At 44.0% G+C, this 13112-nt stretch overlaps 1 protein-coding gene across 2 annotated transcripts in view; it reads left to right on the forward strand.

Annotated features, from left to right (window-relative positions):
- The window catches only part of RPTOR (regulatory associated protein of MTOR complex 1), a 324607-nt gene that overhangs the window by 187762 nt on the left and 123733 nt on the right, over nt 1-13112 (forward strand). For both annotated transcript variants that reach the window (XM_086356543.1, XM_086356544.1), the window contains exon 7: nt 7613-7672. In XM_086356543.1, coding sequence (XP_086212669.1) covers nt 7613-7672 — 60 coding nt within the window. The remainder of the gene's footprint in view (nt 1-7612; nt 7673-13112) is intronic.

Consider the following 13112-nt stretch of genomic DNA (forward strand, 5'->3'; position numbering starts at 1 on the left):
GACAGGGTCACCTGTGCGTGGGAGACAGCGAAAGGCACTCCGCCTCCACAGAGCACCAACCTGCGAGCGCTCTGAATCCCTTTGTTCAAGATTCTTTGTAGAGCTCAGTCTCTATCCCCCTTCCCTCCTGAGGTCATAGGTTGGAGGTCAGCATGTGGCTGGAAGTTCCCATCTATTATCCAGTGTTTGGTCCTTCTGGTGACCGGCTCCTACCCTGAATCACCTCATCAGCCTAAACTCAGTTGTGGTCAAAGGGAGCTCCAGAAAGGAGACAGCATGCACTTTGTATCCTCAATGAAGCAATGAAGTTACAGAAAAATGGTCTCTGAAAAAAAATGAATAAATATTGAGATTGACAAAACATTACATCAAGATGCAAAGAGAACCAGCAAAGAGAAAGAAAAAGTTTAAGAAATCAAATTTAGTTCTAAAGTTTGTGACTTTAAAATTGGTCAGAAGTAGAAATACAGGAGACAGAAAGCAGTAAAAAAATAATGAGAAGCAAGAAAACTAAAACGGTGAAGATTCAACATGCAGATAATTATCCTTAAAATATGGACTAGAACACTTGGTAACAAAGCAATGTGTAAACATAAGCCATATTTCAATAAGTATAAGTTTTCTCTTTCTTCTCATGAAGTTACCACGACTGAGGTACCAAACCTGACAAATGCAGTGTGTATACACATGCAGATATTAATACACACGCACACATGTACGTAGACACACAATGCAGATGAATTCAAAATGAAATATTAGCACTTAGCATCCTGCAGTATAATAAAAGCACAAAAAACTTTGGCCAAGTGAGAATCATTCCAGGACTGCTCTGATGACTTTCTATTAGGCTGCCTATTAATATAATTCATCATCTTAATAGGTGAGAGGAGAATAGTTACTTGATAAAATTAAAAATGAATTTTAATAAAACCTTATAATAAAAATAGAAGAATACTTCCTTTACATAAGAGAAATTTTCTTCTCAACTATCATCCTGCACTAATGCTTCGATACTGTGTTTCATTAATGTAATTAGAACAAAGCGGGGATGTATACTAAGTGTGATTCATTTAACAACTTCTGGAAATGCTAGTCAATGTAATAATTAGGTGCAAAACCAAAGTGAAAGTACACATATTCTAAAGAGAAGGCAAATTTGCATTATTTATGTCTGGTCTGAATTTTAACTTTACACAATAAAAACCATTGAAACATTATTAGCAATAACATGAACATTCAGCAAAGTGACTGATTACTAAGTGAACATAGATCAATACCATAAACCATAAAAGTCCAGGCTACCTCTGGGGAAGGGATGGTAGCAGATACCATGGTGGGGACACAGGGGACCTTTTAGATTTTGTAATGTGCTATTTCTTAATCTGGGTGGTGCCTACATTTACTTTATTAGTCCTTAAACTCACATCTGTATCTTGTATATTCTTCATATATGATATACTTTACAATTTCTTTAAAACTGTTACCCTTTTTAGATATTAAAAATAGCAAGGAAATTTGGGGAAGGAAGATAAATCTGATTCACAGTAGCAACAGTAACAATGACACAACATAAATGAGCTAAGAGTATATTGGACATTTGTATAGAAAATTTCATAAAACTTTACTGATTAATATGAAAGGGTGTTTGAATAAATGAAGGAGCTGACCACGTTATTATTACATGGTGAGAGCCAGAAGATTAAGGGTATAAATTCTCCATAAATTAAATCATAAACTTGACACATATAGATAAAGTGATTTTAAAGGTCAAGTAGAAGGATAAATGTTTACAAATACCCATAGAAATTAAAAAAAAAAATAAGATTTGTGAAAGAAAACTACTAGTTATTAAAATATATTTTGAAGGTTCAGGTAGAAAAAGAGCAGACATTCTAGTCAATGGAACAGAGTACAGTTCCAGAAACAGAATCTATATAAGAGTTTAACATTTGGAAAAAGAGTGAATTACTCAATATTCTTTGGGACACAGGGCTAACCATTTGAAATTTTTCTAATCCTTACCTCTTACCATGATAAAATAAATTCCAAATATACTGAGGTTTTAAATGCGAAAAAGAAAACACAAACATACTGGAAAAATTATTAGAATTAAAAAGCTGTAAAGGAAGTGATAGGCTTTATTTAATACTAATTCTAAGGTTTGTATGGCAAAGAAAGCAAAAAAACAAAACTTTAAAAAAAACTATGAATTGGGGGGAAATTGTGTAATATATAACAAAGCCACCCTCAGTTTTGTTAATGTATAAAACACTTTAAAATCAATAAGACAAGAAGGGCATAAACAGGCAATAAGCCAAAGAGTAATACAAAGAACCGGAAAAATTATTAGCTGGTATTTAACCTCAATAATAATCAAAGCAATTCCAATGATGTGTCATTTCTCACCTATCAGTGGGACAGAGGGTTGTTTTTCTTTTATGGTGATAAACGCAGTATTTTCCAGAAGTTAAAAAGTGGATATATTCAGCTTTGATGTGACCGTAAATGACACTTTCCTCTGGAGAGCCATCAGACAATGGCTGGTCATTCAATAGGGGTACCCATTCATCAGGCAGTTCCCTTGCTACAAATACATCTTGAGGACAGCACACTCATGTTCATGAGAAACAATGTTCTGTGCATCAGCTTTTGTATTGTCCATGATATATACAAGGACACGTTACAGAATAGCATGTATAAACGACAGTGTTTTCATATAATGGAATACCAGTCAGCAGGGGAGCAGAGTAAATTCATGAAACCAGCAAAAGCATGAATAAATACCTAAAGCATCATGCTGACTGGAAGAGGTCTTATACAAAAGTACGTACTCAATGAGTCCTTGTATGTGAATCTCTAGAACCGAGGAGTAAAAATCAGTGGAAAAATCAGAGCAGTATTTGCCCCTGGGGGCAATGGGAGGAAGTAGGAATTGGCTGAGAAAGGGCTAAAGAAAATTCCCTGGGATGTTGGTAGAAGTCCCTGTAGCAGCTTGGGTACACAGGCACATGCATTTGTCAAAACCCAGTGAATGAACAGTTAAAGATGTGTGCACATCATTATATGTAATTTTACATCAAAAGATAAAAAACAATGAGCAAATACTGAACGTTGGTTTGTGTGCTGAAGAATTTAAAGGGAAGTAAGTATACCACTTCCTCCGTCTCATGAAAAATGAGATGCACTGATGGATGGAGAAGCAGAAATGTGATAAAGCAAATGTAATCAAATGCTGATGGTGGAGCCTAGGTGGTGGGATCCAGGAGCTTAACTCTAAAATTCTTTCAACTTTGTTGAACGTTGGAAAATACTGGGGGTGAGGGGAAAGCTGTAGTGTGTATGGCAGATTCTCTTACGGTAAGAAACAAAAGCTAAACAAAACCCAAGTGTAGATGTTGATTGTACATGTGTGCTAGGCACAGTCGATGCAGAGGGGCAGTCGGCAGTGGGGTTGGGCTGCAGGACCAACTCCACTTTCCCATCATCTGTATTGTTTGGGCTCTTCCAGGGACTGATTTTATTTTATCCCGGCACAAAATAAATCGGCATGGTTCAGTTTTCTGTAAGAGGTAAATATGAAAGTGTTAATTGTTATCTTAGATTTGGGGGTAATTTTCACTTGTAATTTTCTATACTTTTAATTCTTATGATAAATGTATGGGATTTTTTTCTAATTGGAAAAAAAATTAGTATATTTCCATTCTCAGAAACAATAGCATCCAGCAGTTATATGACAGTTTACGAAGTTACAGAGTTGAGTTTTCTTTTTAGCATCCATTAATTTGTTCTTCATAAAAATCTTGAAGCCAGTCACTTGCAAGAGCAACAGGAAAAAAAAGATATATGAAATATTAGGACTCAATCTTATACCATATTCACTTGGTGACACATTTATGGAGTATCAAAACTATGTGTTAGGGCAGCCTTCTAAGTGCTCGTGACACACTGATGGACACAGTAAAAGAAGTCCTTGTCCTCATTCAGCTTATCTTCTATGATAAAGACAAGCAATCAAAATATATATTAAGGTAGCAATAAATGCTATTTTTAAAAAGCACAGTACACGAGTAGAGAATGAAGGTGCTATTTTCTTAGGCTGGTCAGTGAAGGTAGAAGAAATCCAAGTAAAACAAAGGAATAAACCTTCCAGTTTGGGGCAAGAGGGAGCAACCTGTGCAAAGGCCCTGAGGTGGGGCTGTGCCTGGCAGATGGAAGGAGGAGAAAGTGTGTCTGGGTGACTGGAACTGGTTAAGCAGAGTGAGAGTGAGGAAGTAAAGTCAGAGCAGGGACTGGAAGCCCAGGGCAGGGCCTTGGGAGGCTAGGCAAGCACGCTGCATTTCATCCTGCATGGCAAGAAGCCTCTGGAGGGTCAAGATGAAATGAGTTATCCCCGCATTTCCTCATAAAAGGTTTGCTCTGGCTGCCTGGTAGAGAATTCCTGGGAGAGAAGTAGGGAGCACAGGCAAGAAAGGAAGCAGAGAGGCTGTTCTGGAAAATGTGAAGGATGCTGGGTCCTGGCCTGGGGCTGTGTCCTCAAGGAGGTGAAGGACATAAGGCCGCGTCAGGAGACCTATTTGGTTGTCCCAATTGGGATGGGATGCTGCTGGCATCTCATGGGTAGAGGCTAGGATGCCACCCCCACAGCAAAGAATGATCTGGCCCCAGTGTCCTTAGTGCCCAGCTGAGAAACCGTGGCTGGAGGGTCAGCAGGCAGGCGGTGAGCAGTGGTCAGGTGCTGTGTAACTTCCCCTGCAGTTCGGAAAGGGCAAGTCAGACAGAGAGGAGTCAAAAGTGGCCCAGCCTGTTGATAACTCCAGCAACCAGCACAGTGTAGTCAGCACTAAACGTCTGCCAGCTGTTGTGTTTATTGTTATAATTACTAATATCCAGCTTTGTGGAATTGTCGAGCCATTTTTATTGTCTCTGATTTTGCCTGATGTAGTTCTGGTGCAAAGGGAATGAATACAGGCTGAGGTACAGTTTTGTGGACTGTCAGTCACTGGTTCATCCATGCTGCTCATACCATATCATGCATATTTTAAAGTTGCATAGTGTCCCTATTTTTAATTTCTTTCTTAACTTTATATTTCCAGCAGATTTATGATAATACTTATTTCCCAGTTAATAAATTATTTTTATAAAGTCTAATTCCAAAATGTGGTCAACAATGAATCTAGTTTATTAACTATTTTTCTCTTGATTTTAGGTTAGAATACTTTCCATTGTGAATGAGACACTGAGAAAGTCTGGATTCTGCTAACTTCCTCCTGTTTAGCTGTAGATGGTTTAATTGACCTTGTAGTCTCTCGGCTATAGGACTAGTCATCTTAGACTTTGCTCCTGGTTTGGGGGGTGCAACTCTGTATCCTGAACTATGGTTGTAGCTCAGGCCACACCCCACAGTGGATAGCCCCAGGTGTTCGTAGCCCCCCAGTGTGGCACTGGCTGTCCCTGTCTATGTGCATCTACTGGTGAGCAGGCGTGGAAATCTCTGCTCGGTGCCCTTCAGCTCTGATGTCCCCAGGGCTCCTTGGGGTCTGATCCCGTGCCTGTGCAGTGCCCAGGTCAGCCCAGGGTCCTAGGAGAGTTTGGCTCCTCCTTCCTAAGACTTCCCCCGAAGCTCTGGGCTTCTGATCTCCTTCCGGTTGAGCTGTGTCCCTGATGCTTTATGAATTGGGGAGCACGTGTGGGAAATACTGGTTAAGGTGGATCTTGTGCAGTTACTCTTCTTGTAAGGATCGTACCTTCCCTTTCTGCCTGAATTTGTTTACTCTTTGATGCTTTCAAGTGGTTACTTTTTGTATTTTACCCAGAGCTTACTGTTGTTATTGACAAAAGGATTAGTCTGGTACAGACTATTCTGTCATTATAGGAATGCCGAGGTCCAATCAGTAAGCGCGTTGCAGAGGAAAAAACAGCAGAGCAGTCCTGTTTGCATAGGCCTCAGAATTGGACTGGAAGGTACATTTCCCGTAAACCATTTCCATCCACAGAGCGATCCTGATTCACATGGAGCCACTGTCAGAGCTGCCTGTGGGCGGTTGCAGTGATGTGTGGGAGCAGGCGGGCCAAGCTCTCCGACAGGGAAGCAAACAGGAGGATTTGTCCGGATGGACTGACTGGCCCTGTGGAGCATCTGGGCAGCCCAGCCACTTGTGCCCGAGGGAGACGGGCTCTGTCTCATTGGTGTTTCTGCTGCTCTGTGAATGGAGAGCACCGGCCAGCTCAGCCACAGCCAGAAATATAACTTCCTCTGTGGCTGAGCAAGGTGTTGCTCACTGAAGCCGTGAGTCTGGTGGGGCTGGGTTCTCAGGGTGCCCCCATCCCAGCTGGAGGGCCAACATGTCAGGAGCCAGTTGCACACCAGACGCTGTCGTCATGGTCTTGTCTGTCATCTTCTGATCTCTATCTCTAAGGGTCTCTATCTCCTTGTCTTTCTCCCTCGTCCTTACCCATCCACTGTACACCTCTCACTTCATGTGCCCTGAATGTGGCCTGGTCCTTGTATTCATCCCCTCCCATGAGCACACTGGCTTTCTCAGACCTTCCTCTGTGTTTCACATCTATCTAGTGATGCGGAAATGTGTTTTTTGGGTGTATTTGCTCTGTGCCTGCTTCTCTTTTCATAGAGGGGGTTATTTGTTCTTAATTTTTAAAGCAGGTGAATTAAATGCTTTACATTTCTCCTGTGACCAATGCTAAGTTGCTTTTTTGCTCTTCGTGACCATTGATTCTGTCCTGCCGTGTGCCAATAGCCCTGACAGGAATGAAGGGATGGTCTTCAACCTCCTGTCAGTGCACACAAATTAAATGATGCCTGGCCAGTCCCCCAGTCCTAGTTCCCCCCCACCCCACCCCCCACCCACCCCACCCAGCCCTCCAGGATGGCTCTGCAGCAAAGATTAAGTCTCATAGCTCCTATGATTTTATGATAATTAAAATGATATGGACTTCCCTGGTGGCACAGAGGTTAAAGCGTCTGCCTGCAATGTGGGAGACCTGGGTTTGATCCCTGGGTCGGGAACATCCCCTGGAGAAGGAAATGGCAACCCACTCCAGTATTCTTGCCTGGAGAATCCCACGGACGGAGGAGCTTGGTGGGCTACAGTCCACGGGTCGCAAAGAGTCGGACACGACTGAGCGAATAATTGAATTCACTTTTCTTTGTCTTCTCCCACAAATTTCTTTTGTGTGCCTCAGGGTGGTCCACTGATCCTTCCATCACTCTCTCCAGCTTTACTTGCTTAAGAAGGAAAATTGGAAAAGTGGAGCCTGTTCCATCATCTGGGTGGAAGCTTTCTGTCCAGTGACTCTCACGAGGACCTGCCCCCAGCCCCGCACAGGGGGGATCTGCCTCACCACCCGTAGACTTGTTTTTCTCCTTCCACTGAAGACCTCCGGCTGCAGCTCAATGTTCCTGCCCCTTTGAGAGGCTGCAGGGAGATTTTCTTCATAAACCTAAGAGCTGACAGAATTAAGAAAATCTTGGTTTACCTTTTCACTGTGGCAATCCCCATGCCCCACTTCCTCTCTTTGCTTTTTCTCTGGGACTGTTGTATTCTCCCGTTACATATCCCATTGCTGTGATTCACTGTCTTCTCTTTCTTTGCAGGTTCTGCATGCAGAAATGTGTTAGTCTGGTGCCTGGAGTCACACTGGATTTGATAGAAAAGTAAGTCAGATTTTAAGCTATTGTGGCTTCTGGTGTGAAGGGAGTCTCCATTTTTCACTCTTGGTTCTCAGAAGTACTTCCTGTCAACACAGATGTTTCCCTTTCGTGTGTTCTTTTGTTCTCTGATTAAGGCCTAGTTTGTGATTGTTACATAGGACAAGCTAAATTTGGGGCCATATTAAAAGGAAAAGAGTATAACTGGAATCCTTTTGAACATTTAAAAATACTCTCGACACTGAACCAAAGCAAAAACATATATATCGTTACACATACAGACCAGTCAGTGCACATAGAGACCACTCTGCTCCTCAACTGCAATAGTCAGATCATAGCTTAGCATCTTCCCCATGTTCCTCAACTTTCCCTTTCACCTTCTGCAACCTTCCATTTCCCCCACTCAGGGAGGATATAAACCCAGTGTTACGTTCTATGTAAGGCAGGTGTGGTAGTCCCGGCTGGAGGGGTCCTTCATGAGGTGCAGTGGTTGCTTGGCCTCTCCTTGTCCCCCCAGGTCCTGGGGCTGGCTTGTCTGCTCCTGTCATGAGCCTCTTTGGGTCAGTACACCATCTCAGAGCTTTAAACTTGACCTGCATTTTATGTTTGTTTGCGTGTTCATTTCATTCATCCCAATTCACCTAGGTAGCTCCTAACACTTCTTCTCTGAACCCCATTTCTTCTAGAATTAACGTACGGACTGTTCCCTAAGTCTTAATATACAGAATCGTGTGGTAAAGCAGAAAGGCCCGATTTTAATTATTAACCTCAGGTAGAAAAAGCAAATCTTCTAGGTTTCTCTCCTGGAAGACAACTTGCCTGTGTGTCAGGGGAAATGCACAAGAATATTATGCCTGAATGCCCACCGCAAGTGCACTGTGGAATCGATCACATGCGTTCCCCACGGGAGAATACAGAGTGTGGTGGCTGCACTTGCGTCAACAGGGAGCGGCCTTTTGTTAAGAGACTGACATGACACCCACCATGGGCTGCAGAACCGTGCATAACTCTCTGTGTGTGAATACATATCAACAAGACATGAAATAAAATATTTGCACTCCACTCTGGGGAGGAAAGTGGAATTTGGAGCAAGAAGCAGGGAGGAGCAATGTTAAGGAACTGTTTTTCCATCTTGTTTAATTTTTTTTATAAGCATATAGATATGTAAAATATAGGTACAAATAAATTGAAAAGAAAGAACCAACAAAATATAATCAGGTTACCTGCAAACAATTCATTGAGTATAATTCCTTTCATTAAATTTTGGATAAATGTCTTAAGGAAATCATGTGACTGGTCACTGCATCTGTTTACTTCAAGATGCTTTTGTCCACAAGCAAAATGGGGTATTGTGACAAGAAAGAATTAACGTGACATTGATCAGTGCCAGCAGGACAAACAGGAAGGCCTGTGGTCCTTCTGCTTAGAGTGGGTCTTGGTTTCCACTGACCCACAGTTGAGGAGATTTCAAAGCCATTGCTGGAAAGGCAGTGCTGGCCGAGGCTGCGAGCAGGGAGGCGCTGATAGATGGGCACTGCAGGCTGGAGGGGAAGCAGCGGGACTTGCGGTTGGGACTGATACCAGCAGCAGAGTGGTTGGTGTTTGGGGCGCTGGCTGTGCTGGCTCGGTCAGAGCAGGGAGCACAGACCTCAGTGTGTCATGTTCACAAGGATCAGGGAGGGTTCAGGCCTGGCTGTCTCCCCCACAGTGTGTAATACAGAGTGCACCCATGCTTCTTTTCAAAGTCCTGCTGCTCTGGGCAGATGCAGCTGCTGGTTTTCTCCACATCGGAGCCCTGGTGCTCTCAGGGTTACATGGTGGGGAGAGCGCGTTGGTGGTCTCGTGTCCCTGTTCCCATCTTTGCTGGGTGGCCCGTGCTCCAGGGGTCAGTGTGGCCAGGAAGCAGGGGGCTGGGTGGCTGGGTGCTGAGTGCTCTGTTAACCGGCCTCCACGATCGCCCCGTCCTGGTCACACTCACACAACTCACTTCTAGAGACAGGACTCAGGGCCTCTCCTCTCAGGGGAACTGCTCCTCCCTGTTCTAATCCAGCTTCACCTCCAATAAGGACTGAAACCGAGAAAACCATTTACAAGTGCTAGGCAAACAAGGCAGCCATTGAGAAACAAACATCACATGGAGAGAAGCTGAAAAATAAGAAAGGGTTGGACCGGCCTGGTCATCCGGCATGTTTGGTCCAGTTCCCTGGTGAGATTTCAGAGTTTGGAAGCCGTCCTGTTAGCACTCGTTCACCAGTGCTGCTGCGCTCTGTCTGTGGGTCTGTACTTTCCCCCCATTTCTGAGTGCCAGAGCCTCCATCACCTGTACCACAGATCACCGTAGACTTGTAATTCTCAGATAAACCATTAAAACTGTGATAAAGTTACCTTCTTTCCTAGCGAAGTGACTTCTGCTGGCTCGTTCAGACAGTTCTGAAGAGGAATCTGGCGTTTGGTTTGCTTCAGCTTCCTCAGTGGCACTCCCACCTGGTGGTGTCAGGCCAGCCTGGTAGCCAGGTGTCTGGACGTCTCTCTGTGGTCTTTCCTGTACACAGGCCCTCGCTCTTCCAGACTTCGGTGTCTGAACAGCCAGCTCTCATCCCGTCACGTTCTCAGACTTAAAGTGTGCATAGCACTTGACACCCTAAGCATGATCCACAAAAGAAAAAAATTGACAAATTGAACTTCATCAAAGTTTAAAATGTTTACTCTCTGGAAGACACTGCTAACAGAGAGAAAAGACAAGGTGCAGACTTGGGGGGAAATATTTGCAAATCGCATAGCTGACAAAGGACTTATATCCAGAATATATGAAGATATCTCAAAACTCACTAAAACAAACAAAAAAAATGGACAAGAGACATTTTACTGAAGAGGGTTTGAGGTTGGGGAGAAACCTTTACTCACAACTTAAACTGCCTAATGAGGATTGAAAAATAGAAGCAGACACCTCCTATATATGGTAAGATTTTAATTTTTTTATCAAGTGCAATTTTCGTAAATCACGACTTCAGAGTTTGTAGCTGCCCATGTTCCCAGAAAACACCCAGTGTTGGCTCCACCCTCCGCAGTGCTGAGTGACTTTCTCAGCTGGCAGTTGTGACTTCCGGTGGCCCTTTGAAGGCTGGCTCACAGTGTCCTTTCTTCTGCGTCAACCCCTGTCCTGTCCCAGGCAGTGCTACAACGTTGGTGAAATGCTGAAAAATTGGGTGTCTGTGTGTTTTAATTTAAAAAGAAAAACATCATTAATAGCACTCTCAGTGGGAATGGGGGCAGGGAAAGGGGGTGGTGGAAGACTGCAGACAGACAGACGTGGCCAGCCTCACCCTCAGGAGTCACACTCACTGGGCGCACAACTCTCACCCCTGCATTTGTCACCATCGCCCAGGGTGGATTGAGGAGCATGTGGTCGGCTCTGTGGGCATCAGCTCACCCCCACAAATACTTTCTGTTCTCTCACCACTTTCCCGAAGCTGCACTGGGAATAATGGTTAATACTACTTTGCATTTCTGAAGCCATTGGATTTCTGATAAAGACTGGGGTGGGAGGGGGTGGTTCACGGAGAGAGTGTCTTTCATACACCAGCCCCAGCCACCATTGGGTGAATGCCACCACACAACTTTTGGAAAATTGTGTAAACAAGTCCAACAGTGCAGTTTAAAAAGAGATCATTCCCATACCAGATAAGTTTGCATTTTATAAAAGCTTGTTGTCCAGGTTAACTGGGATAGGCTATGAGCATCCAAAATGAACCATACTTTCTTCCCAAATGGAACTTCATCTGAGTGGCTGGTGATGGTGGTGACAAAAAGTGAGTAAGAATAAGATATTTTAGAAACCTCAGAACCTCTTTGTTGTGAATAACTTTTCAAGGTACAACGGTTTGGGTCTGAGTCATTGTTCTTGGAATACAACTTAGCAAACATACAGTTCAGGTGAGACCCATACACGTCATCGTTTCCAAGAGGAGGCGCTATGTGGCTGCTCCCCTCGTAGCCTGGCCACAGTTAGAGTGAATGTGCGGGGTTGAATTATGTTTATTCTTTATGCCAGGACAAGCTACAGGCTTTAGTTACATGGCACTAGAAAAAAATCCAGAGGTATAGCCCCACAGGATTCCCGGCCACTACCACCATGAGATCTGTTTCTGAATAGATATAAGTTCTTAATTTCTGTAGCTTTCTTGGAGAGATTTTCCATTTAAAATACTACTCTGGGGGCTTCCCTGGTGGCTCAGTGGTAAAGAATCCGCCTGCCAATACAGGAGACACAGGTTCAGTCCCTGATCTGGGAAGATCCCATGTGCCTCTAAGAAATTAAGCCTGTGTACCGAAACTACTGAGCCAACGTGCCACAACTACAGCAGTCCTAGCACCTGGAGCCCGTGCTGTGCAACAAGAGAAGCCACCGCAGTGAGAAGCCCTTGCCCCGCAGCTAGAGAGTAGCCCCCATTTGCTGCAACTAGAGAAAAGCCCACACAGCAATGAAGACCTAGCTCAGCCATAAATAAAAAAATTTTAATGCTATTCTGTTGTTTTAATATTTAGACTTTCCCAGCTATGCTTACAGTCCATAAGAAGAAACATTTTTAGTAGGTGTGACCTTGAAGTTACAAGGTTAGAAAGAAACACAGCACATCTGTGTTCACTAGTCTTCCAGGCTGCCAAGGTCTCTGTACTCAGAGAACCTTCCTGGGGAAGATGTCTCATTATTTTCACCTATCATCATTTTCTGGAGACTTGTGGTCAAAATACGCAGCTCTTGGATGCAGCAGGCTCTCGGCGTCTGCATCTCTGGGGCTGTGTTTGGTCTCCACTCTATGTGCTGGGGCCACTTGGGGTTCCATCAGGATCATAACTCATTGTGATGTTTACCTTCCCGTGAATGAAGCAGGTTCGCGCGGGAGCTGTCCTGTGCAGTGATTCCTTGCTCGCTGTGCTGAGTATTTGCACCGCTGCCACAGGCCAGGCTGTCCAAGCTGCTTTGCCCTTTGCCTCTGTTTCATTTGCAGTGCCCTCCTTGGATGGCCATTCTCACCGTATCAAGCACTCTTTGTCCAGTGGATGCCCATCCTCTGCACAAGCTCTTCTGCTTTTGGGACGAGGCCTGTGACTCACCTAAAGAGGTGCAAGGGACGTCCAACAGGGTGTCATGGGCACTTCTCCCCAAAAGGCTCACCGTCACTCCCAGCAAAAGCCACTGAGCTGGTGGAGCCTTTAGGGGATGAAGTGAGAACCGCACGAGGACTTCCAGTGCATCTCATTTGTGCGTCTAGATTAATTGGCGGGATATAACTTGTGCTTAGTTACAATTATAGGATCAAACAGAAATTGGCTTTTTTTGCTCAGTTCCTTGGTCCTGTTTCGTTTATTCTTTAGCAGCTCATTATTGCTAATGAAATCCTAAGCACTGTCGATTGGTGGGGGAGAGGACAAAACTCCATCAACA

Source organism: Bos grunniens, chromosome 19 (genome assembly GCF_055505025.1).
Source record: "Bos grunniens cultivar Pamir isolate PY7600 chromosome 19, Bosgru_T2T1.0, whole genome shotgun sequence".
Taxonomy (NCBI): Eukaryota; Metazoa; Chordata; class Mammalia; order Artiodactyla; family Bovidae; genus Bos; species Bos grunniens.